We start from the raw sequence: 24,656 nt of genomic DNA, 5'->3' as shown, positions 1-24,656 counted from the left end.
TGGTAATGCTACATTCCTTCATTAGAGCTTGCTTGCCATTTTATAACAGTGTGCGATTTATTTTCCCTAAATCTGTTTTCATCTTATGGGATTTCAAGTTAGAATGCATAGCTAGAGCCCAGAAAGCACAAAATAATGATCCCGCCCTTTGGTTTTTGAAAACTAGGAAGGCTTGCTTGCTCTGTGTTTAACTCTTTGTAGCCTGAAGGTAACTTTTCCTCTGTTCTCAAAAAGTATCAAGATATATTAGTGAATGCAGTTTGAACCCACTTGTGCGGGAGGAGTGATTTTGGACATAGTTTGCTTTAAACAGATAACGTTTGATTTTTCTCTTTAGGCATGGGACTTCTAACTATGCCAGTAAACCCTAGAGCTAGCTGTACATACAGATGTGAACTTTAAAAACCTTAGACGGCTAATGATTATTTGGCACAAGATGACTGTCAATGTGGGGTTCATCATTTGTAGTGATTTGGGGGATTTGAATGTGCGCTGCATTTGTAGAAGTTATTTGTTTACTTATTCATCATGGAGTTTCTGAGAATAAGACACTGAGTTATAATGCCCTTTGTATTTTTAGACAAAATCCTTGGAAGAAAACTGAGGCAGCTTTCTCAAGTAATAAAACCATTATATTTTTACTAGCCCACTAGTAGTGTAGTGTTGAGCCCACTTTTTCCTGAACATTTACTCTTTTTTTTTTAGTTTTAGGTGATTAAGATCCAGGAGGTCACAGTCATCACAATGAAGCCAAGAATTGTTTGTTTTGTTTTGTTTTTTAGGCAACATTCACTTTTTAGTTCGCGATTTCTTGAACTTACTGGCACTGTGTGGGTTGATTTAAGATTGAGTAATTCATGCCATGGTTGTTTAATTTGGTGAAAAGCTGGCTATGACCAGAGAACAGACTGTTAGGAAATGGTCATGTTTTAAGTTTGCATGTGTGTATAAGTGGAATATTTTGGGTTCATTCATCTCTTGCCAATCTTAGTTGTTAAGTAATCTTCTTGCATTCATATTTACATCATCTTCAGAATCTTGTGTTTCTGCCACTCTTATAAAAGTTGACTAGGGTTTGTAAGGTAGAGCTTTGTGCTTGGAATTAACCAGGAAAAGCTTCCTTTAGATCTCCTGCAAGAGGGACAGAGGGCCTGCACCCTGTATTGGCTGCCAGAAGTTTTTATAGTAATACTTTGTATCTAGGCTCTGGCTCTTACCATCAAATGTGCTTTTTATAGAGTACCAAGTTATAAATGTAGTGCAGCTACGGCATATTAATCTTACTGCGGAGATTTAATGAGGCAGTTGTTTTGCGATGGACACTATTGGGAGCAGGGAGCGACAGAGTTTTACTTTACCACTGAGCTGCAGAAATATTCCTTGCCTGGTAATAATTATAACCACATGATCTCTTAGTTTTTCTTTCTTTTGCCAGTGCTTTTCCATGCAAAAGTGGCTTGGAAGGAGGTCCACTTCTAGGCAGTGAAATGGGTTGGAAATTGGGCTGTTTTCTCAGTGGTTTGACATTTTAGCTTTGATCAGGCATGGGATCCGTGTTGCACAGAGAGAAATATGTAAGATGAGTTTCAAGAATACAGATAGTCTTTGCCAGTCCACTGAGATGGCTTTTAGATATTCATTACTTTTACTTGACTTTTATATAGGTTATAAAAAGTAAATGTGGTGAAACCTCATTTTTACATGGACAGAATAGAATTTCTGCTGGTTGGCCTTAAACTGATCCCACACTTGAAATTAATTGAAGTCCATGGGTTTATTGCCTCCAACACTTTTAAGCCAGTGCAATTTTTCATTTTCCCCAAAGTTGAAATTTTATTAAACCCAAGTTATAGCAATAACAACCCTTATGAAGGGGAGGATGAGAAGGAAAGCACCACCTGCCAGAGAACGTAATAAGGGGAAAAACATACTTCTTTTAAATTTCCATTTATAAGTAAAGTTAACAAAATTGGAAACAGAGAGCTGCCATTTATTTTTTTGTGATAATAATTGTGTCTTTGTTCCAAAATTAAGTCTTTTAACCAGGTTAGAACACTGTAACTCTAGGGTTTCATAGCAGCCTTTTGAAAGGATGAGCCAGAAAGTAGGTGGTGCAGGTGAGATCATTAGGGATGGAGGTCACATGTCCGAGTGGCTTCCTTTAGGTCAAAGGACAGAGAACGGTGTTTGTAGCTCTAATGGGGTTTGCAGTTGTAGCGCAGGGGGTCTGTGGATATTTAAAAATACTGCCCTTTGGGGGAGTTTGGAGCACAACAATTGAGTTGAAAGAACAATTGTCCTCCTTGAGGTGGTGTTGGGAGCAGGGGCAGTACTTACAGGCATGGACCTTGTATTTATAACCCCTTAGGTTGAAGTCAGAGATTTGAATGGCTCGCAGAGTAATACAATTATTTTTTATGATTGGATCTCAAAGGACTTTATAAAAACTACATAACTAAGGCCATGTGCAATTATTGAAGTGTAGCCACCTGTGGGAAAGAAATGGTTGACAATGTAAGCTTTCCAGAATCTTCCTTACATCAACTAATTTTAGGAATGGAGCCCCCTAACACAAATAAACATCTTTTGAATGGGCAAGAAATAATTCTTCATGAAAGTGGAGGTTGGAAAGAAATCTACTCACAGAAAGAGAGAGAGAGAGAGAGAGAGAGAGACTGAGATTCTAGCACTCGTTATGCCAAGGCATCATAGGCTATAATAGCACCCACCCCCCCAGAGGGTCCCTCTTAAGTGGTGACCTAAAAACGAATTCGCCAGTTGGCTGGAGCATGCATCCTAAAGTTGCAGCAGAAGTGAATAAGCTTGACTGACTTCGGTCCCTAAAGGGTTCTATCTGTAAATGCAGAAGTGGAAGCAAAAACATTTTTTATTAGTCTTAAAATGACCCTTATTTTAATAACTAGCCACAGTGTTAGGAGCACGAACTGGAGCCATGCTCTAGCTTTTAAGAGCTCAAGCATCATGCATGCATTCCTATTTGTTTGATATTTTGAATATTGGATTCATGTAAAGTGTCCATATTCTTGAATAATAAGGAAGGTGAGTTTTTATGATTTTCTCTGCGTACTACTTAAAGTATTCAGAGTATCTTCTTATTTAAAAACAAACAGTTCTGCAAACTTGATGCATAGCATTTAAATAATCATATTAAAATTCAGACCTAGCACCCACAGTTCCCTCAGTGCTATCAGTTTTATGAGAAACTGGAATCTCATGCTAAACAATAGAGAATATTTAGTGTGTGCATACTGCCTGCCAACAAGTGTTTAGTGGTGTGAGGGCCAGTTTGGCATAATTGGGACAGTTATTTGTTTTCCTGACTCTCTCTCTAATTTGGCAGTATTTTACCACTTAGGTTTCGTTTGTTGGTGATAGTTGAACCACCACCTATTTGTTGTTGTCCGTAGCTGTAGATGAAATATTTGAAATCACCAAAGTCCAAGGTGGTGGGTCATCCTGTCGATTTTGGGAAATGTAGGCATGTAGGTACTTTTTAATTTGGTGGTACTCGATCTGTTCCTGTTTATAGGAAAAATACCAGTTAAAGGACTTTTATGTACTTTTTTTTTTCTCCTCACCCCTCTCCCTTTTTATCATCACTAAATAATATTTACTAAGCACTCACCTGGACACGGTGCTGTGCTGAGCAAAGTATAAGACACACAAAAAAGATCCTGTGATTACTCCCCCAGGAATGAGCAGTCAAAACCCCAGTCTATTGAAATGGGCACTGTGTAGAGCATTGAGATAATAATTTTCCAGATGGCAAATCAACCCAAATTACCAATTCACTTAAACACTATGTTCTTTAAAAACAAATACACAAACAAACAAAATACTTGTTCTTTGAGATGAGAACTCTGCTTTTTTCAGGAGCCCAAGAGATTTTTATATATGTTGAAATGTAAGTTGATTTTGGCATATGTGAATCATTTGAGGGGTGGTGATAGAGTTAAGTTTATTACAAATGCGAAGAATGGCTTTAGAATAACTGCCAGCAAAAAAAAAGGACCATAGTGACTTGTAAGAAGTAGGGTTCATAGATGAGTGTTACATGCAGGGCAGCAGAGAGCACTTGCAGACAGCAGGATGGTGGTGTGGTGGCACTACTGACTTTTCTAAGAAATCTGGGCTAATTTGAATTCTCTGAATTCTTGATTTAACATTTCAAATTTGTATCCTGCCATAATAAAAAATTGACTACAGATAATGCATTACATATTTCTTTGGTATCTTGATACAACTCTTTTATAACCATTTTATTGACTATATTTTGAGATATAATTTATTTCTGACTTCGGAGGACTTTCGCCATTAGGAATTAATGTCCCATAAATTATGTCATAGATTATATTACCCAATTTCCCCTAAAGAGGCATATCCTCTCTTTCCCTTCCTTCCCTACGCTTGCTTTCCTGTCAAGAGGAGGGGTGGCACCAGGATGTTTGGGGGTACTTCTCTAAAATGAATCAAAGGGCAGCCCATCAAATCAAAAAGTATTTGAAGTATTTATAAAGATCTGAGTAAAAATATTACCTGTGTTTTACATTCTTATTCCCCTCGTTATTTATGTATCATTCTTAGGGGTAGAATAGAGCTATTTTTACTTTTCCCATCACTTAGCTTTCTGACATTGGTAATGTCCATTTAAGTTGTTGACTTGATTATAATTTATAATTACCCTTCATATATTTTGCTTTTTTTGATGATTACATGTCTAAAAACAAGAGACATGCCAATATATTTACACTTGAATCTGTGTTTGTAAGAATGTGTTGCTGCATGGTAGAGCTTATTTTGCTATCACTGTCTAACAAATAATGGGGTAACTGTATGTTTTGACCAGTTTGTAAGTAAAGGTCAATTTCGTGCCTATGGTAATTAGCTTAGCTTATTCTAGACTTTTAGCTAATTTGAGTAATTTCCCGTGAAACAATATATTTAGCAGAAAGGGAATTCATTCTTAAGCACAGTGGTTTTTTTCATTTACAATGGAGACTTTAATTTTAGAAGTGATTTATCTCTACCTTTTAAGCAACCCCTCTCCCCCCTAAAGCTATGAGAAATGGCCAGGGTGGACGGATGAATTATTTGAAGGAAGCAATGAGAAGAGGCCCCCGTGGTGGAGGGAAAGAAAAACTTCAGTCATCCTGATGTGATACGTTTTAGGGAAGACTCACTTTTGCTTCCTCTGGAATAAAATCTGCCCCTAAGCCCTCCTTTTGCAGCTTCTGGGACAATGGTGCTTCTGTTTTTGGTAGCAAGAAGATTAAATGTTACTTTAAAAGAACCTGTCTTTCAACCGCATACTCACAGTCTTGATTTTCTTTCAGACCCCAACTGTAAACTTGAAGACAAGACTGAAGATGGAGAGGCAATAGACTGTAAGAAGAGGCCGGAAGACGGCGAGGAGCTGGAAGACGAAGCTGTGCACAGCTGTGACAGCTGCCTCCAGGTGTTCGAGTCACTGAGCGATATCACCGAACACAAGATTAATCAATGTCAGTTGACAGGTAAACAATACTTATCACTTCTCGTCTTCGCATACTGTTCTATTTCTGATTTTTTCAGTTTGTGCTCCCCCCCCCCCGCCCCCGCTCTTTTCCAGTTGTTTTACTTCCTTACTTGAACACATAGGTAAGTCTGGAAATGCTTTAGAAAGAATTCTACGATGGCAGTTTGTGGCAAACTCAGTGTCATAGTCCCTACATAATGAATTGTACCTAGATTTTAATAGCTATTGGGTAAATTTTTCTCTTTTCTTCCTTTCTCTTTTTCCAATATAGTGATGACATGTGGGTCTAGAATCTAACATGATGGCTAAAAGAAAGTTAAAAAAAAAAGAATCTTTTGAATATTTTTTCAAAGAAAGGTAGCATGTGTTAACTTATTTTGATGTAAATATCACTTCTTCAAGGGAACTTGCCTTGATGCCTCTCTGCCTGAGTTTGGTGTCTTTTTGTGTTCCCATAAAGTCCTCGGCCTGTTATAGCTCATAGTTTCCACTACATGTGTTCACATCCCCTCTGTCCCTCTTTAGACTGCAAGCTCATGGGTGGCAGGAACTGTGTCTTATATGTTATTGTATTCTCTGAGCCTTGTATAGTGCCTGTTCCACAGTGGATTCCCACTAAGAAATGGACACTATTCTGCTATGCAGTTCATGGGATGGATCAAATTTAAAATAACAAGAAGCATGACAACGTGTTCAATTTAATGGTTTAAGAAAACTAAAACTCAGTTTGCCAAATTTCTACCCTCTTTAGAAATATATCCTACAAAAATGGACAATGTCAGCCTGAGTGGGACATTTTAGGTAGATATATATTTTTTAGATTCATGTTATTTTTTCCCTTGCTATTTGAAGCTGACATTCTCTGGCTGCGTGTGTCTGTGCTTATAACTCTCTCTTCTGTCTCTATCTCTCTCTTAGTTTCCCAGTACAAATCCTTCTTCAGTTACCCATGTATAGGAAATGTATTTAGAAAACAAATGATTCTCCGTTTTCCGTACAATATTGATATGTATTTTATATATTGATATTTAAGATTTTAAAAGGTGTTCCATTTCAGTCAGATTTTCTTTCTTTTTTTAAAGATTTTATTTATTTATTCATGAGAGAGACAGAGAAAGGCAGAGACATAGGCAGAGGGAGAAGCAGACCCCCTGCAGAAAGCCCCATGTGGGATTTGATCTCAGGACCTTGAGATCATGACCTGAGCCAAAGGCAGATGCTCAACCACTGAGCCACACAGGTGTTCCTAGTCAGGTTTTCTGAACAGATTTTTGTGGAGATTTTGGATTAAATCCAGTTAAATAGGCTTCTTTATTAAAGTGTACTGTGGTGTGCTCACTTCGGCAGCACATATACTAAAAAAGTGTACTGTGGCTTCAGGAAAGGCCTATGGTAACTAAGTTAGGCCAGAGAATCTTCCTTCTTTCAGAAAACCCATTACTCTTGGTTGGAACCTAAGGTTGAGCGTTGATGTTGTATATATAGATATTGGTCATAGATATATTTTTTGTTGTTTTTAGGATTTTTGGTAACTTTTATTTTGTTACAGTTCCAAACTTATGAAAAATTACTAAAACAATACATAATAGAAAGTCCATGCACTGTTTCCCTGATTCACTGACTCAATGATTATTTGTATTTCACCCCATTTACTTTATCATTATCTTTTCCTTTCACTAGTTTTTTTCTTAATCATTTGAGAGAAGATTGGTGACTCATGCCCTTCTAAATATATCTTATGTATTTCGTAAGAACACATATTCTCTGACATGACCACAGCATAATTCTTGAAATCAGGAAAGTTAACATCTTAATGCTATAGAACACTATTATAATCCATGATCAATATTCATAGTTGAATAGTTGTTTCAATAATGTCCTTTATAGTTTTTTTTTCTTGTGTAGAATTCAGGATCATGCATAACATTTATTTGTCATGTCTCTTATGTTTCCTTTCACCTGGCATGACCTCTCAGTCTTTCTCTGGTTTTCTTGACCATAACATTTTTGAAGAATATCTGTCACCTACTTTAAGAATGCCTGTCTGTATTTGCGTTTGTTTCCTTGTGATTAAATTCAAGTTACATCATTCTGTGGCAGGAACACCACCAAAATGATGTTGTCCTCTTCTCAGTGCGTTAGGTCTGGAAGTATGTGATGCTGATTTGTTCTGTTGATGATGTTGATACTAAATGCTTCTTTAGGGTAGTGTCCACCAACTTTCTCCAGTGTAAAGTTACTATTTTCCCTTTGTAAGTAATAAATAATTTGTGGGAAGATGCTTTGACACCATATAAATATCCTCGTTCTCATTCTCCATATATGTATCACCATATAAATATCCTCGTTCTCACATCCATTTTAACTCTATAATTTTTGTAGTTATTAGTCTTCTACCACAATTTCCTTTCTTATTCATTCACTCATTTGTTTATTCATATCACCATAGGCTTCTGGATTTTATTTTATTCAGTGGTCATAATTCATTACTGTTACTGTTTTGGTGCTCGAATTGCCCGAGATTTAGCCAATGGGAATCCTTCAAATGGGATCTTGTGTTGATTCCATGCGTCTTTATCATTATTTGATGACTTACCTTAGTTTCGGCTTCAGACAAATGCCCCAGGCTCAACATATTCTTGTTTGAGTCTCATAATCAGCCTTTTTTCCATGGAGCCCTCTTCATTCCTTTAAGAAGAAAGGTATTTGGAAAAAACCAAGATATGGGCGCTAAGTGTTCTCATTGCTGTGGGTATATCATTGATTATAGAGCCTCTAGCAGATAGAAGTAGTAAGTGTATTTGTAAATTTAATATAATATATGCAGAAGAACCATGTTGTTCATATTGATGCTTCTAATGCAGTCCAACACTTCAAGTTCATCCCAGTCTTTTTCCTCTCCATATTTGTTACTACATTCTTGAATAATGAGAAACCTAGCTTCATTTCTCAATATGTTTACTTATTTGCTTGAGTCTAGAATACACATTAAGCAATTTCAAGGTTCCTTATTCATATCATATAAGCAGACCAACTAACTAGAGTTTCGTAGTTGTTTACAATTATTAATGCTATGATTTTAATGTAATATCTCCATACAGTGAAATTTATAAATCAAAAGTTTACAATTTGATGAATTTTCACAAAACACATATACCCACATCCCTCTTAAGATGATTTCCTGCATCCTAGAAATTTCTCTCATACCCCTTTCTGATCAATAATGCTCCTCAGAAGTAACTAGCTTGTAAAGTTGTTTAACCACACATTTGTTTTAGAACTTTTTATAAGTGGAATCACACAATATGTACTGTTTTTTTGAGTCCAGCTTCTTTTGTTCAGTATAATGTCTGTGAGATTCATCCATGTTGTATATGAATAATGTGTTTTTTATTGCTAAGTAGTATCCTGTAATATCAATATATCATAATTTATTTCCATTCTTCCATTGGTAGACATTTTGGTTATTTTTAGTTTTTGGTTTTTGTGAATAAAGTTGTGAACCTTCCTCTGTTGGTCTTTCTGTAGACATATATTTATTTTTCTTGATCTGATAAGTAGGGATAGAATTGCTGAGTCATGGGAGAAGGGCAGTGGGATATGTTTAAATGTATGAAGAACTTGTGAGCCTTTTCTCAAAGTGGTTGCACCATTTTACACTCCTACCAGCAATGTCTGAGAGTTCCAGTTGTGATTCTTTGCTCACATTTGAGTTGTCAGTCTTTTTAATTTTAGCATTCTGTTGGGTGTGTATTTGTATTCTTTGTGGATTTATTTGCATTTTCTAGCTCATATACACTTAATTGACTTCATTGAATGCATTTTTTTATCCCTTAGAATGCATAATTTTTGGAAAGTCCCATTAAATGCAGACAATTAGTATGATTCTGTTTTCAGTGGAATGCCTGGTGATTTAAAAGAAGCTTTATGCATGTAGAATCAACACTATGGTTAGAGTAAAGACATAGTGACTTGACTGACATGGCTAGTGTATGCTATGCCAGCAAGAAATCTTACCTTAGGTGAGAGTGGGCTGTTAAACAAACCTTGAATTCTCTTTAGTGTTCTCTTTTTATTGAGTTTCTGCCACATAGTCATCCTTATGTTCAGCTTTATGAAGAGAGTAGAAGCAAAAGATACTATTCCTTTATAACTTTTTATATTGTACACTATATATTCTTTTATATATTATACAACTTTACTATCAGTACAGGAAATGCTGGATTTTTAGCACATGGTGCGGTGAAGCTATTTATGGGCTGCATATTGTTTTTCTTCAAAAATGCAAAAACCCTCACCCTAATAAAATATTTGGTTTATTTTGATCTTAAGCTTTCTAAAAGTAGGGAATCTAGCCTGTGCTCACACACCACACCATTCTAATCAAAGGTAGGAAAGGGGAGGCTTACTTTTGACAATGAAACACATTTCAGAAAAGGTAAATCTGGTAAGTCTTGGTCCTGTTTGTTGTTGTTTCAGGATGATTTCTCTGGGAGGGTGGAGGATTGATGGGAAAAAAGCAAAAGTGGAGGATCAGAGAGAGAGAAGGGGGAGAAACGAAGTCAGCAATCATTCACATTTGTTGAAGGTGTGGAAGTTGAAACTTGAATTGGCTAAGGGTACCCTTCAGACTAATCTGAAAAAGATTAAAGATCCTTGGAAGTATTTTAATTAAAAAAAGTAATATGATGCTTTTACCTTCTTCTTTGATTAAATCATTTTAATGTAGGTTGGGAGGTTCGACTCTTCCAATTCTTATTTCCTGCTGCTTGAGTTAACTCTTTTCATGGTGCTGCTGCTACATCTTTTTCTTTTTCTTCTATTTTTTTTCCCTGATGGACAAAGTGTTAGTTTAGCAAGAAGGTATTTCTAGTTTTATTTTCCCCTCTTAATTTATTCTTTCTCTCATTGTTCTTTTTCACTCTCTTTGTCTTTTAACTTCCTCCAATCCCATTTGCATACTTGCTCAATCCCTCTGATTCCTGTCCTTTCTTAAAAACTCTTCTTTTTTTTTTTTTTTTTAAAGATTTTATTTATTTATTCATGAGAGAGAGAGAGAGAGAGAGGCAGAGACACAGGCAGAGGAGGAGCAGGATCCATGCAGGAAGCCCGACATGGGACTCGATCCCGGGACTCCAAGATCATGCCCTGGGCTGAAGGCAGGCACCAAACTGCTGAGCCACCCATGGATCTTCCTTTTTTTTTGTTGTTGTTGTCCATAGTCCTCTGCTTCCTTTCTCTTTGGTTTGCAGTCCTTTTCTGCTTCCATTTTTTCCTTGCTCCTTGTTGCTTCCCTTCTATTAATTTCGAAGTCTTTTCTTACATGTGTGAGCCTCCCCAGCTACACCATAGCCTGAATACTTTTTGGTAAACAATTTACATGAAGAAAGAGAGAATTCTGAATAACCTTCTGAAGGGTTAACTGTAGAGTAGAATCAGGAGAGAAGGAAATCTGAAAACTTGTTGATTTGTAAAACAACAGAAAACTGAGATATTCTGTGGTTTGACACCCGTGGGAGTTACCCAGGGTAGTTCAGTTGTCAGAGAACCGGTAGATACCCTGCTTTCAGATTCTTTCCATCCTATAACTGAGGGTTTCTTGGTAATTTGAGATTTGTTCCTTTGGTGACTTTCATCCTCAAGGGTGAGACACATCCCTTGGGGAGTCTGCCTTGATGAAAACTGATTCACTCGGTATTAAAAGTCTTGAAATCCTGCTGTAGTCTTGCCAAGTGACCCCAGGCTAGACTGAGCCTTAGAAGATGAAGTTCAAATACAGAGCAAGACGACCAATTCTTGACCCAGATTTGAAAATCGTCAGGTGGATTAAGTATGCCCCAGGTCAGTTCATGAGTAAGTGTCAGTAACCTGGGGACTGAACTTACAGCCAGTTGATCCATCTGGGGACCTAGAGATCTAAGGGATCATACACATGATTCATCACTGAGAAGTGTTCTGGAATGTGGGCACTATTTTGGAAAAGCCTCTTGATCTAGGAAACAAAATATCCCCTAAGGATAGGTAGGGACAAGGTGGCACTCATCAAGATGAGTTCTTTCTTTTTTGTCTCATGGTGCAATTTTCTTCTCATATGCAATCCAACATGTGTAAGTAAGTTACGTATCATCCCTGCTTGATGGAATAAGGGGAAAGGGGAAAGAAAAAAAAATTAAACCCCACTTTTCAATTGTAGCAGTAGATGGAAACCACCTGTCCTGCCCCAGCCTTGCTCTTTTTCCTGGAGGCTGGGAAGGGAGAGAAATCAACAGTCTAATGCTGTTGGGACTCTCTGATGCAGAAGACAGATTATCAAAATATATATTTAAAGAAGGAAAAGCACAGAGAACCTCTCATTTTACTAATCCACAAACCCTATCATTTCTTGCCAATTCCCTCAGGGGGTGGGGAGGGCTGGAAGCCAGAGGGGTCTCATCACACTTCTCAACAAAGATTTAATAGCAGGGTGCTATGGGGAAGGCTGAGATTACGGAGACTTTATTATGCTTACAAAACTGAGTACGAACTAGCATTGTAAATCATCAAAACTAAGCTACACTTAACAGGATAAATGTGTAAAGTGCATTTGGTAATACTGTATGCTTGTTGTTCTGAGTCATTTTTCTCTTCTCTCTTGCTAATTTGCAAACTTGAGTTGTCTGTTAAGTGTTCTTTCACATCATTAATGCGAATTGCCTGGGTGTAAATGCAGAAAAAAACTGAATAGCATTGTATTAGTTCTTAACCCGCTGGCCCCACCATCCTATTGGCAAGATGAGTAAGTAGAGATATGTATGACAGCAAGGCTGTCACACTTTGGGGGAACATATTTGTAGACCAAATTTTTAGAACTCTAGCCATATTTGTGGCTCCTTTACAAATATTATTACTGTACAGGCTCACGTTTTTGAGGAAAATGAGCTGAATCAAAGAGTAGATGCTGTGCATCAGATAAAATGATGTGTTCACTTAATTTGATTTTAAAAGTTATGAGACTTCTTGGAAGCTTCAATAGGTTTAGTGAACTGAAGACTTTTCAACATCTGGGTTTTTTTTTTTTTTTTTCAAAGAATTTTTGAAAGAAGTGAAAGTGATTGTACATGTGTTATATGGTTGTGGTAAATTAAAGACTGGCTGGTTCCACCCAAAAATCAAGTACTCTAACAGCTAGTTGTGTTGGCAAAGGGAATAAGGAAACAGCATTTTATGGAAAGAAGCACTGTTTTCATGGAAGCATATTGAAACTTTTTAAAGCCTTTTTTTGTTTTCCTTCTTAAAACATGAGTTGAAATAAATTACATGAAATAAATGTGATATTTTAACTTTTTAGTTTGTATCAGTTACATTTAAGGCATATAGCTTTTATTTGCATATTTCTGTATTAATTTCTATATTAATTCATTATTCATACTTTGTTATTAATCATTTATATATTAGTTATCTATTTCTATATAATTAGGCTTAAGGCAATGTATGTTTTGTTTTTTTATTTCCCTCCATTTTGATCAATTCCTTGTTTCCTACCTAAAATCATTTTTTTTTTTTTAAGATTTTATTTATTTATTAGAGAGAGAGAGCACAGAGAGAGAGAGGGAGGAGCAGACTCCCTGCTAAGCAGAGAGCCTGACCTAGGGCTTGATCCCAATCCTGGGACCCTGAGATCATGACCAGAACCGAAGGCAGACATTTAACTGACTGGCCCACTCAGGCACCCCTATGTTTTTTGTTTTTAGTCTACTTTTTTTTTCTCCAAATCCCTTAAGCCTCAAAATGCAGTTTCATGGCCTCCATCCTTTCCATTCCCAGCCCCTTCTCCATGCACTTATTTTTTCGAGCAGTGGTTTCCAAACTTTTTGATAAGAAAAAATTTAGCAAACACCTTTTGTCATACATATTTATTAACACATTTCATAGATTTGCATGTACAACATTCATAAAAGTAGAAATTGAAAACTGAGGTAAAGATGAAATACACAGGTATTTTTTTTCAAGATTTTATTTATTTGTTCACGAGAGACAGAGAGAGAGGCAGAGACACAGGCAGAGGGAGAAGCTCCATGTGGAAGCCTGATGCAGGACTCTATCCTAGCAACCTAAGATCATAACCTGGGCCAAAGGCAGATGCTCAACCACTGAGCCACACTAGCATCCCAATACACAAGGTTATCTAAAATAAATTTATGTTGTTTTGAAGTCCTGGTCCAGATTCCCTTATTTTGACAATTCATTTTAATGGCAGTGAGAGCTGAGAAAGCTATCTCACAGAACCACCAAAGAGCGAACACATGTGATTACACTTCCCTATGAGGTTCATCATTATCAATGGTGGATATGGGCCCATATTTCAAATAACTTTCCTGATAATATCAGTTTGTTTTGCCAGTCTTGGATCAGGTCTGATTGAATTGTTTCCCTCTTTTATACAGTGGCTGACAAACAGCTTTCCCTAGGAGTGGAAGGGCCATATTTGCCATTTTCTTGATGATTACTTATGCTCCTCTATCAATATCCTGCAGTTGTCCTCGCAGAAGACTTTAAAAATCACTTCTCAAAATTTGAGGATTTTGTATGATTTAGATTAGTTAACATTAAATAACATGACGCATTGGTCTCTTTTACTGGGTTCTGTAGGCTGCATTATTTTGAGGCATAGTAATGGTCTGGAGAAGCAAGGGCACCCAGGCTATTTACTATTTATCTTCCTGCTTGCAGGAAGGTCTGCTTTGTTTCTGAATGTTGCCTGTTCTGATCAGTTTCTAAATATTCAGAGTGTCTTCTCCATCCTAGGATTTGCACCCTCTATTTGAGAGACCACTATTCTTGACTGCTGTGTACTACATCACATGAAAAACAGCTCCCTAATCTCTGCTCCTCTGAGTTTTAGATGAGGTGGTGGGGTTGAGTGTGTCATTGTCATGGTCTGGCAGGGCCATGACTAAATTCTGTACCTTTGCAGAGAAAAAGCAATCCTCCCTAATTGGTTCCAACTTCTGAGCTGTTAGCCAAGTGAGCTCCCTTTTCTGGTTTTGGAGAAAGGGTCAATGAAACTATTACCTGCTATGAAAGCTTTGTTATTTTTGCATGAAACTTTCGATATCATTATGCAGTCTACCATTTTCTTCTCGATATATTTGTTAGTGAAATTCTGTATCAAACCCTGGATGTAAAATAATCATTTTTAGTCCATTTTCTTGATGCTCTTGAGTGCTTTTGCACATTGTAATTGGGATTTATAAAAGGACCATACTGATGAGTTACATTTTCCCACTGTGAATGAGTTATTACATGTATTAATTTATTAAAATTAAGTAGTTGGAATGTTGAAGGGGTTAACTTAAGAAATATTTCTCTATATTTTTGATGTGCATTTTGGAATTGGTGTTTTTATTCTCAACCTGCTTTATTTTTTTTTCAACCTGCTTTAATAATTTGTGCATCATAAGAAAGCTACTGATTATGAATGAAAAGTTCCTGAAGGGTGAAAGTGCTAGAAATATAAAATAAATGGGTGCATTCACTTTATTTTTTTCAGGTAGAACCTAGCTGGAGGATGTCACGTATTAGCTATAACTATACTTGCAAACTACCTGCTCCTTGATTAATTTGAGGTTTTTGAAATTCGCGTTTTGAAATGAATATAATCCAAGAAAAAAATTAGCGTTATTTGTCTGTGTATAGAACATTGGTACCTTTGGATGTCTTGCAGAACCACAACTGTTTTAGATAAATGGTTTTGCCCGAGTTGCATAATTGATAATGAATATATAATCATCTAATTCTGTGGTTTCAGGATTTATTTGCCAAAAATTGTAAATAAAATGTCAAGAACACAATCCATGGGAGAATATCTTCAAGAATTTCCACTGCGTCCTTGATGGTCATTGATGGTAATTAAAGCTGTCAGTTTGTCCCTGTGGAGAAGTGTAAAAATTATAAATGAAGGGCTGTATTTGGGATGTGGAAACAGTGGGGCCTCTTTTGTGGGGAAGATAAATTAAAAGAGATCAAGTATTTCCTAGGCCCTATGCAGCCATTCGGTCTGTCTTACAAGCAGGGCAATGCGTCGCAATTTGGATACAGTTCTGTGCACACGAGGGCTCTGCCACATGTAGTCCGTTCTCAGACGTGAAATTCAACACAATAAAACTTGAGATGTTGAATTTTTATATTTTTGCATGACTGCACTTAATTTTTTTTTTTTTTTAACATTACTCAAGACGCTTCCTATAAAAGGTTGGTGAGTTGCTAAAGGAGTATTAAAAGTAGACTGTTTGCCCATCCTTTCTCTTTGTGCTAATAAGTCTATGGCTGGGGATCTTGTCTTTGGGGAATGGCAGCAATGTCACAGAGATCTATGACCTCTTAATAGGCCTTGGGAGGGGAAGGCAGGAATCATTCTACACTGTGCCTCAGGGCTTAGTTCCTTTAAACTTCAAGGAATTGGACTGGAACTCTTCACTCCTTCTTTCTTTCAGCTTTACCTTCAGGGGAAATTGATCGATTAGAGGTGATTATTCCACAAACTCTGAACCCTTTTCCCCTCTTTGTTCCAACTGGAGCTTCTCAAAGTTTAAAGGGATTGTGTCTCCTGGGTGAATTGTAGAATGAATTTAAGTAGATTATTGGGTAGAACTCTTTGAACACACATTAAAAGTGCTAAAAAATATATTTGGAACAGAAAGAAATATTTGAAGCCAAAGGATAAAGAAACATTTGTTTCAGTGCTAATTTTAATGTAATTATATGGGATATTTTTGAGCAGACGATTAGTTGCTAGACTATAGAATCATAGTAGTGCTTCAAACCAAGAAAATAACAGGGCCAGTGCAACAAATGGACAAATGTGCAAAATCTGGTTGGTGTAAGACCCTAATGGGACCAAAGACATTCATAAATGACTAGGTTTTTGTATATGTCTTCTATTAACCACAGCAAGATTCTACTAATTGATGGCTTTTAGTCTTTTCCACATTCTTTGTTTAACAACAACAACAAAATTATATATACCTAATTTTTTTGCATGCATGATAGATTTGTCTTATGGACACTGTGGACCTCGTTTGAATGATATTTATTGCCACATCAATTTTAATTTTTCCCTCTTTAAAAAAATCTAATTCTTCAACTCCACCTATCCACAGAGCAGTATTAGCTCCCCCTGGTGACTAAGTAAAAATGTAGACAAGAATGATTGGGGTGATGAGCTTCATTAACTTTAATCTTTAAATGCATAATTAATATTAAGATGCATACAGTAGGCATGTGCACTGAACTGTTTTCCAAGTAAAATTCTAATTAGTCTTGAGAAATGTCCATTTTCGTTTTAGTATCTACATAATGAAGGCTGGTCTATCTTATGTGGCTTTCTTGGAGTTTTGCCCATTTTAATGACCCCAGAGCTCTTGGTTTTCTGATGTGGGAGATATTGGAACAAAGGGTAAATATTCAGATCTTCTGTACCCTAGGAGCTCATTACAAACAGAGAAAATAAAAGCAAAAGCAACTACCAATTTACCTATCTCTATCATTTTACAAAATAGACTCTCTATAGAAAAGGTTATCATTGTTAGAATGATTTAAAAGAAATATTCTTTTAGAAAAACATTGTTATACATTCAAACACTAAGATGTATTTTTTTTGTTGTATCAAGAAAAGCATTTTTCCATTTAATTTACGAATTATTTAAAGTGCATATGTTTCTTACTAAGGTTGACTTTCAGCTTAAGTCATAGTTTAATTTATAAAAAAAAGTTCCCCATCATAATTAAATTATCAAGTTGACAGTTGAGAATGCTTTTATAATCTTTTTGAAAAGAAATCTGTCAAGTCTGTCATGTGCTTACAATTTCTCATATGTAATTTTATTTTCTATGCAAAGTATTTGCTTTTCACCCTGTTTTATAATGGTTATCAGAAAACAGTGTTCTGTGACTATATGATCTGGTTTAATTATTTTATATTAAATATTATATATTATAATACATTTAAAAGGAAAGATCTGAAATTTTATCTGGGAGCTAACATTTGAATTGTTCTTCTGTTCCTCCTATTCTTTTGAATGTATGCTCTTTATAATTTAGCACCCCACCCCCATGCTCACTGTCGTTTTGCTTTTCTTCTCTTCCCAGGACTTTATTTTTAGGACCTAAGCCTTAGCTTCTAGGTTTGTGTTTTCCTTTTGTTTTTCCAAGGCACCTGTCTGTATTGGGAGAAAAGATACAGTCTTCTAAATGTAGCCATTTCTTCTTAATACCTGAGGTATCATCCTCTTTGACCTGTGGAAAACTATGCGAAACTTCTTTTGGAGTTAATGGTACCATTTTGTTCCTCAGCCTGAAGTGAAAGTATGGTTAACCAAGCAGCACAACTGAATGCAGCACCTACTCCTCACCTCAGTTTATTTCTCCCTCTTCCCATTGCTTCCTTTTTCTAAAGAAACTGCCTGTCCTTTGCAGTTCATTTGTCTCTGTCCCAGCAAAAGAGCAAAGAATCATGCTTTGCCTTAACTTTTTGCTGTTCTCTCATCGGTGGGGCTTAAGCAGGTACCTCCCAACTATATAGTGATAGCTCTTTTCTTGTGAACACTGTTTTAAAACTGACAAGTTTTGAGGTGCCTGGGTGGCTCAGTTGGTTAAGTGTCTGACTTTTGGTTTCGGCCCAGGTCATGATCTCATGGGTTATGGGAATGAGCCCCAGATGGGGCCCTATGTTCAGTGGGGAGTCTGCTTGAAGATTCTCTCCCTCTGCTCCTCCCCCCACTGTTTTCTCTCTCTCAATAAAATAAGTCTTATAAAAACAAAAAATATAAATTTTATTAATATAGATATTATTATGTTGATTAGATACTGCAGTGTGGCTTAGTAAAATGAAAAGTATGTGGCATCATTTCTTGCTACACGAAGAAGATGGTGCAGAGATAGTGAAATGAGTAGCACCTCTCATTAGTTTGTTTTCCCAAATACTACTGTGCATTTGCTCAATGGTTGAGCCTCTGCCTTCGGCTCAGGTTGTGATCCTGGGATCCTGGGATCCTGGGATCCTGGGATTGAGTCCCGCATCAGGCTCCCTGTAGGGAGCCTGCTTCTCCCTCTTCCGATGTCTCTGCCTCTCTCTGTGTGTCTCTCATGAATAAATAAATAAAATCTTTAAAAAAGATAGAGAATGAGTTAGCTAGATGAAGAAAGGTGGGGAGGAGGGCATTTCAGGCAAATAAAAGAGAAAAGAATAAGGGAGAGATAGGAGAAAGAATAGTGTCTGGCCACTTTCAAGTAAAAGGAAAAGTGAAAAATAAGGAATTAGTGTGATAATATGAATGTATGAGTTATCTATTGCTGTGTAATAAGTTACTCTAAGGCGTTCTGACATAAAACAACAATCTTAAAGTTTCTGGAGGTCAGGAATTTGGGAGCAGCTTACCTGAGAGATTCTGGTTCAGGATCTCCTATGAGGTTACAGTCAAGGAGTTGGCTAGAGCTGCAGCCATCTGAAGGCTTGAGTAGGGCTGGAGGATCCACTTCTGAGCTCAATCACATGACTACTGATTGGACACCTCAGGTCTTCACATATGGGCTTCTGTATTGGGTAGCTCATGATTGGTAGCTGACTTCTCAGAACAAGTACTTTGAAGAGAGGGTGAGGGAGGGATATGGATGTTGCAGTGTATTTATGACCTAATCTTGGGAGTGGCATACCATTAATTCTGCCATATTCTATTATTGATCACACAGACTAATGGACTAAACCTGGTATGATATTAGACAGACTTATTATTATTATACAAAGGCGTCAATACCAGGGGATGGGGGATCATTGGGGGCCATCTTGAAGATTGGTTCTTATAATAAACCAGGAAGGGAAAGTAGGGTCTTGCCATGGGGGTAGGGGGTTTCTCTGGCCTGTGCTTTGAGGAATCCTCAGGGATCAGCCAGGTAGGCAGGGAAGTAGGGATTGAGTTCGCAGGAGTCCTGCGTTCCCTGCACCAGAACAGCCCAGGCTGGAATTCTTTTTATGAGTAAGAGTTCATTTGAATATTGAGTTTAGAAGCTTAAGAAGGTTAGATAATTACTGTTTTAGGCAGTGGGTAGGTATTGAAGGTTTTCTGCTGGGGAACATCTGTTCAGGTTGGATGGCATGTGGAGAGTGGATTAGAGGAGAATTGGCAGCTCCTGTGATGGCACTATTAAAAGAAGATGGGGCCAAAATCAGTGCAGTGGTCAGAAGAGTGCACAGAAGGGTCAAATTCAATAAATATTGAGGAGGTAAAAAATCATCCAGATGTAGTGATTGATTCATTGTGGGGCATAAGAGCAAGAAAGAGATCTAGAATAAGCCCCATGTCTCTCAATTCCTCAGGTGTATTGGGTGACCATCACCTGACATCAGGAATGAGAAAGAAACAGATTAGGTGAGTTCACTTTTGCTCATGTTAAATTTGAGATACTTTCTTGGCTAAATTGTTTAAAATAGCAGTTGTGTGTATATGTAGACCAGAAACCAAAGTTAGACCTCAGGCCATGTAGCATACTTCCTGTTTCCTTGACTTGTGATTTAGTTTTCCTTTGTCAAATATCTAAGTTTCTTCCCCAACTTACCCCCATTTTTGTAACACTGCTTCTGATCCAGCTTCCCCCCACCCCATTTTAATAATGAAGAATCTCCTCTCCTTAAGTTGGTTTACTATTGAAAATTTAGCTTCTGTCTAGAAGGCCCATTGTAGCTGGTGGTTGCTACGACAAGCAGAAGGGACACCCTGAAAAAGCAAGACACAGAAAAGCTTTATGGCTGACTAGTGTTCTTTTCTTTCAAGATGAGGAATTTTGACATATAAGGTTTAATGCCTTATTGAAATCTAGCAGATGGATGCTAAGAAGGGTGCTTTATTCTCACAGGATTAGAGCAGTGGGTTTTCTTTTTAAAAATATATCCTAAGGTTCATCTCGATAGGAAATCTTAACCACTTAAGAGTTGTTGGTTATGCCCACCAGCACCCCTACTCACCGCCCCCTTGCACAATTATCAGGCAGATTTAATTTTACTATTCATTTTTGGGAATCTGTGGCTATCTTGTGAATCTTAACAGGCTGCTTTTAGGACTGATTTTTAGACTTGCAGTTCCCAATCATCTCCCTGAGCATTATTTTCATTAAAAATTCCATTAGCTTTAAAAAAATCAATGTAATCATTCAGTAGTAATTAATTCTTACCAATCTTTGAAAGGAAAGATGAATTAACAAAACTTCAAGATGTTAAAATGAGTAAAAAGAGTCGTGTGGTTAATGGGACTAGTAGAGATGTCAGTATAATGGATAGAGGGGTGGGCTCTGGCAACTGGCCAGCCACAATGCAAATCTCACTTCTCCAGGAGCTAACTGTGCGGCCTTAGGCATATTACTTAAAATTTTAATCTAAAATTTCTTTATCTGTAAAGTAGAGGCAATAATCAAAAGGTAATAATATTGCCTGCCTCCTAGGGTTGTAACGATTAAATGAGATAATAGATGTATCATTCCAGTAAGGTACTTGGCACACAGTGAGTGCTCACTACAAACATAATTATCAGTATTAGTATTATGAAAAGTGGTAATGATTCCTTTAAGAATAACTCACATGAGTCAGGTTCTAGATTTGAATGTCTTCCAGAATCCTGAGAGGCTTTGAAAGAGTTAGGATGAGTTAATACTTGGCATTCAGTGTTCAATTCTCCCCCTTTTAAAATTCGAAAGGGAATAGTGAGTGATCAATGTTGGGGGAAAGGGGCAATTGGAGGAAATAAGAATGAGTTTAATTAAGTATGCTTATCACCATTCTACTAAGAACTTAATGCTTGATTTGTACAGAATAGAGAACATCATATTTTGGGAATGAAGAAGAGAGGCCCTGTATCGATATAACATTTTATTCTCAGTTTATTATATACAAAATCTTAAAAATTAAGGCCCTGACATAGTTTTTGGCCTGCACTTTAGTATGTGTAAGTACAAGAAGATAGTTGTACCATGGATAGCATTGAAAATGTTTTACTCATAGCTTATTTATTTAGTGGCACAGAATTTTCCCATGCATCTTTTTGGAATGTTCTTTTTAAAATCCTCTCTGCTTTTTGTGAATTAGCTCAGAAATTATAAAATGTTAATTTTAGCTTAGTATAATTAAAAATTTTCATACCTTGTCTTTAGTAAGCATGTGGAAATGTCATGAAATTGGCCTACCAGTCATAGAGATTCAGGTGATCAGTGGTTTGGAAAATCATCTGGTCAAAATGAGTTCCTTTAAATGTGAGGGATTCTACTTTTGTTTTCTAGGGGAATAGAACCTAAAGAAATGCATTTGTGCAACAAATGACCCTAAGACAGTTGACTTTTGCAGTGCACCAAACCTATTAAAGCAACATATATATATAGTTATAGTTATTTATTTATTTAAAGCAAGATATTTAATGTGTACACGTTAATGAGTTTTTACTATATTCACATCATCTGTGATATATCGTGAAGGTACAAAGAAATGTGAGTCATGAAACTGATTGCAAAAGATCTTACTGTGCATTTGGGGAACAAAGCACTTGTACCTGAAAAAGTAATATTGAATGCAGCAGTACATCATTAAATGTCAGAATTTCTAATATGAGTTTTAAGTTCTGTGTTTAAAGAAGGGAGTGGTAAGTGCGCAGGAGCTTGGGAGAGGCCGTGTGGAACTGACCAGACAGATCATGAGGAAGTGAATAGGAAGCAGGAAGGTTGGGATGTTAGGGCAAGATGAACATCCCAGAGAAGGAATTGTACATGGATGAAGGCTCCGAGTTAAAATTTTGATATCTCATCCAGAAAGTAATTTCATGACCAGTAGCATTGTGTTACATCAAATTGCACACTCTTGGAGTATTTAAGAGTTCAAGCAGAAAGGAGGGCAGTGCATATTAAAAGTGCTACAGGTGTGCACAAAAACAAGTAACCAGGAGGTTAGTTACTAACTAGGAAAGATACCTGTTTCCATATTAGGTCATCTTATGAGTAGTTTGAAAAGAGTCCCGTAGAGTAGAATCTATGAACAGCTGCTAAGAAGTGAGTTGGGTTATGGCAGCATTTTAGAATATTCCTCTGAAACAGCCTCACCGGCATGGACTATCATATGAAGTTTCTTAATTCATTAAAAATATATTGAGCCTGTCTCCAGGTGACTACATGTGATAGGAGGATCTTCTGCCTTAATGCTTTTGTTAAAATGTCATGAAGTGTCTTCAGACTTAATTTTCACTTAAGTTTTATTCTTATTATGCTATGAGCCTTTGGTGCTTATCAAATGTAAATTTTCTCCAGCGAAGGAAGAAATTACTAGCACAGCTATTAATAGATTAATGAAAAGTCTTATTGCTTCTTAAAATTTATATTTTCATGGTGATTGACAATCGCTAATTAGTTAATCCTCTGCCTGTGCTCGTGAGGTAGGTCAATATTATCTCCATTATAAAATGGGAAGATTGAGAAATCAGAATCTTCAGTGAGTTCCTCAACAGCCTAGTTCTGTATTGACATGACAAAAATAAATTGAGTTTACTCTTAAACATTTCTCTTGTTTTAGTTAACGAAATATCTTTGTGTTGAACAATTGGTCACTGGAGACATCGTTTCCCTTCACTGTCCCAACTAAAAAGCCACTCACATCAAGTGGCTTAGATGTCTAAAACTGAAAGGAGACCTTGGACACATTCAAAAGCTATGTAATTATATATAACAGAAAAACCCCAAATAACAGCAGCCTAAATTAGAAGTTTATTTCGTGCTTATATGTGAGAATTCTAGAGATAAGCAGTCCAGAGCTGGTTTTCTTTCTTGATGCTCTGCTTCATAGCACACGGTTGCTATTGTCTATTGTCAAGAGGCCCTGCTGGCTGTTGGACTTCATGCCATCATGTCCAGTTGGAGGTTAGTAAAAGAGGGAAGATGGAAGAGCTAACAGGGTCTTTCTTGTCTGGATTGGCCCCTTTTAAATAGCCATTCAATAAATCCCATATGGAATTCCACTCATATATCAATAGAATGGAAGAATGGATTTTGAGGTAGGTGACTGGCACAGTTTCTCACACAATTAGCATATTTGAATACTTGGATTTTGTGTTATTTTGTATTACTAGTGATATTTCTTTTTTCCAATATCATATATAATTTAGAGTACTTGCTAAAACATAAGTGCCTTTTAAACTCCCACTATGGATAGAACCTTTTTCTCTGGTTGATAACCTATATTCTTTATTTAGCAAATAGCCCATCTGATTTTCCAATGGAGAAACTGTTTTTTGAATCCAAGGTAGAACTGCAATCTAAGACTCTCTGCTTTGTCCACCTTGATTCTTTGTTTTTGATGTCAGTACTCCTAGCCAGGACAATAAGGAAACCTACCTTTATTAGAATAGAATGCTTAATACAGCCAAGTCAGGCATGTTATGGATATAGAACTCTGGGGAATGTTTTCTGGGTCATGGTATAGCACATGGAACTTCTATGTACCTAACCAACCTCGACACCATCCTCCTGTTTAACCCCAGAAACTACATTTTTCATGAAAGCATCATAAAATATGCTCCATTCAGTGTGTATCTTGGGACATGGAGGTCAATTAAATGAAAAGCATTTCACACACCTGGTTTTTGGATGAGATCTATCACATAGGCATGACTAGCCTACCATTGCTAGTTTGAGACATGGAACTGCCTAGACAGTCTGCCATAGTTAAAACAGCTGGTGTGAGACATGTCTTCTTCTTCAGTGTGTGTATCCCACATGCTTTCAAACGCTGCCATGCACACCTGTCTCACCATTTTTCCTCTCCACAGTCTTTCCCAGGACCTGCGAATAGGTGGTATAAAAAATGCACTAGAAAATCTATACCAATGGAGGGACCCTAGAGGACAGAAATTTTCCATTTGGTCTTGAAGAACAGTTATGCAAAGTTAGAGCTAAAAAGACCTTTAGAGTTCATCTGGTCCAACTCCCGTTATATAGAAAAGAAAATGCAGACTCACTATCACCTAACAATTTACCAGTTGTGCTAAGACTTGGAACACTGAACTTCTGACTCCCAAGTCCAGTGTTGGTTTTGCCACATGAATTATTTCATCGAAGTGAA

At 37.0% G+C, this 24,656-nt stretch overlaps 1 protein-coding gene across 8 annotated transcripts in view; it reads left to right on the top strand.

Moving 5' to 3' along the window:
* The window catches only part of ZNF521 (zinc finger protein 521), a 275,219-nt gene that overhangs the window by 23,078 nt on the left and 227,485 nt on the right, over nucleotides 1–24,656 (top strand). For 4 of the 8 annotated variants that reach the window (XM_026006512.2, XM_026006515.2, XM_072735121.1 and 1 more), the window contains one exon: nucleotides 5,355–5,534. In XM_026006512.2, the coding sequence (XP_025862297.1) occupies nucleotides 5,355–5,534 (180 nt within the window). The remainder of the gene's footprint in view (nucleotides 1–5,354; nucleotides 5,535–24,656) is intronic. The other 4 variants (XM_072735125.1, XM_072735124.1, XM_026006514.2 and 1 more) reach the window with 1 other exon arrangement.

This window comes from Vulpes vulpes, chromosome 13, assembly GCF_048418805.1.
Source record: "Vulpes vulpes isolate BD-2025 chromosome 13, VulVul3, whole genome shotgun sequence".
Taxonomy (NCBI): Eukaryota; Metazoa; Chordata; class Mammalia; order Carnivora; family Canidae; genus Vulpes; species Vulpes vulpes.
The sequence above is the reverse complement of the archived record's forward strand: the minus strand, read 5'-3'. Positions and strand labels throughout refer to the sequence as shown.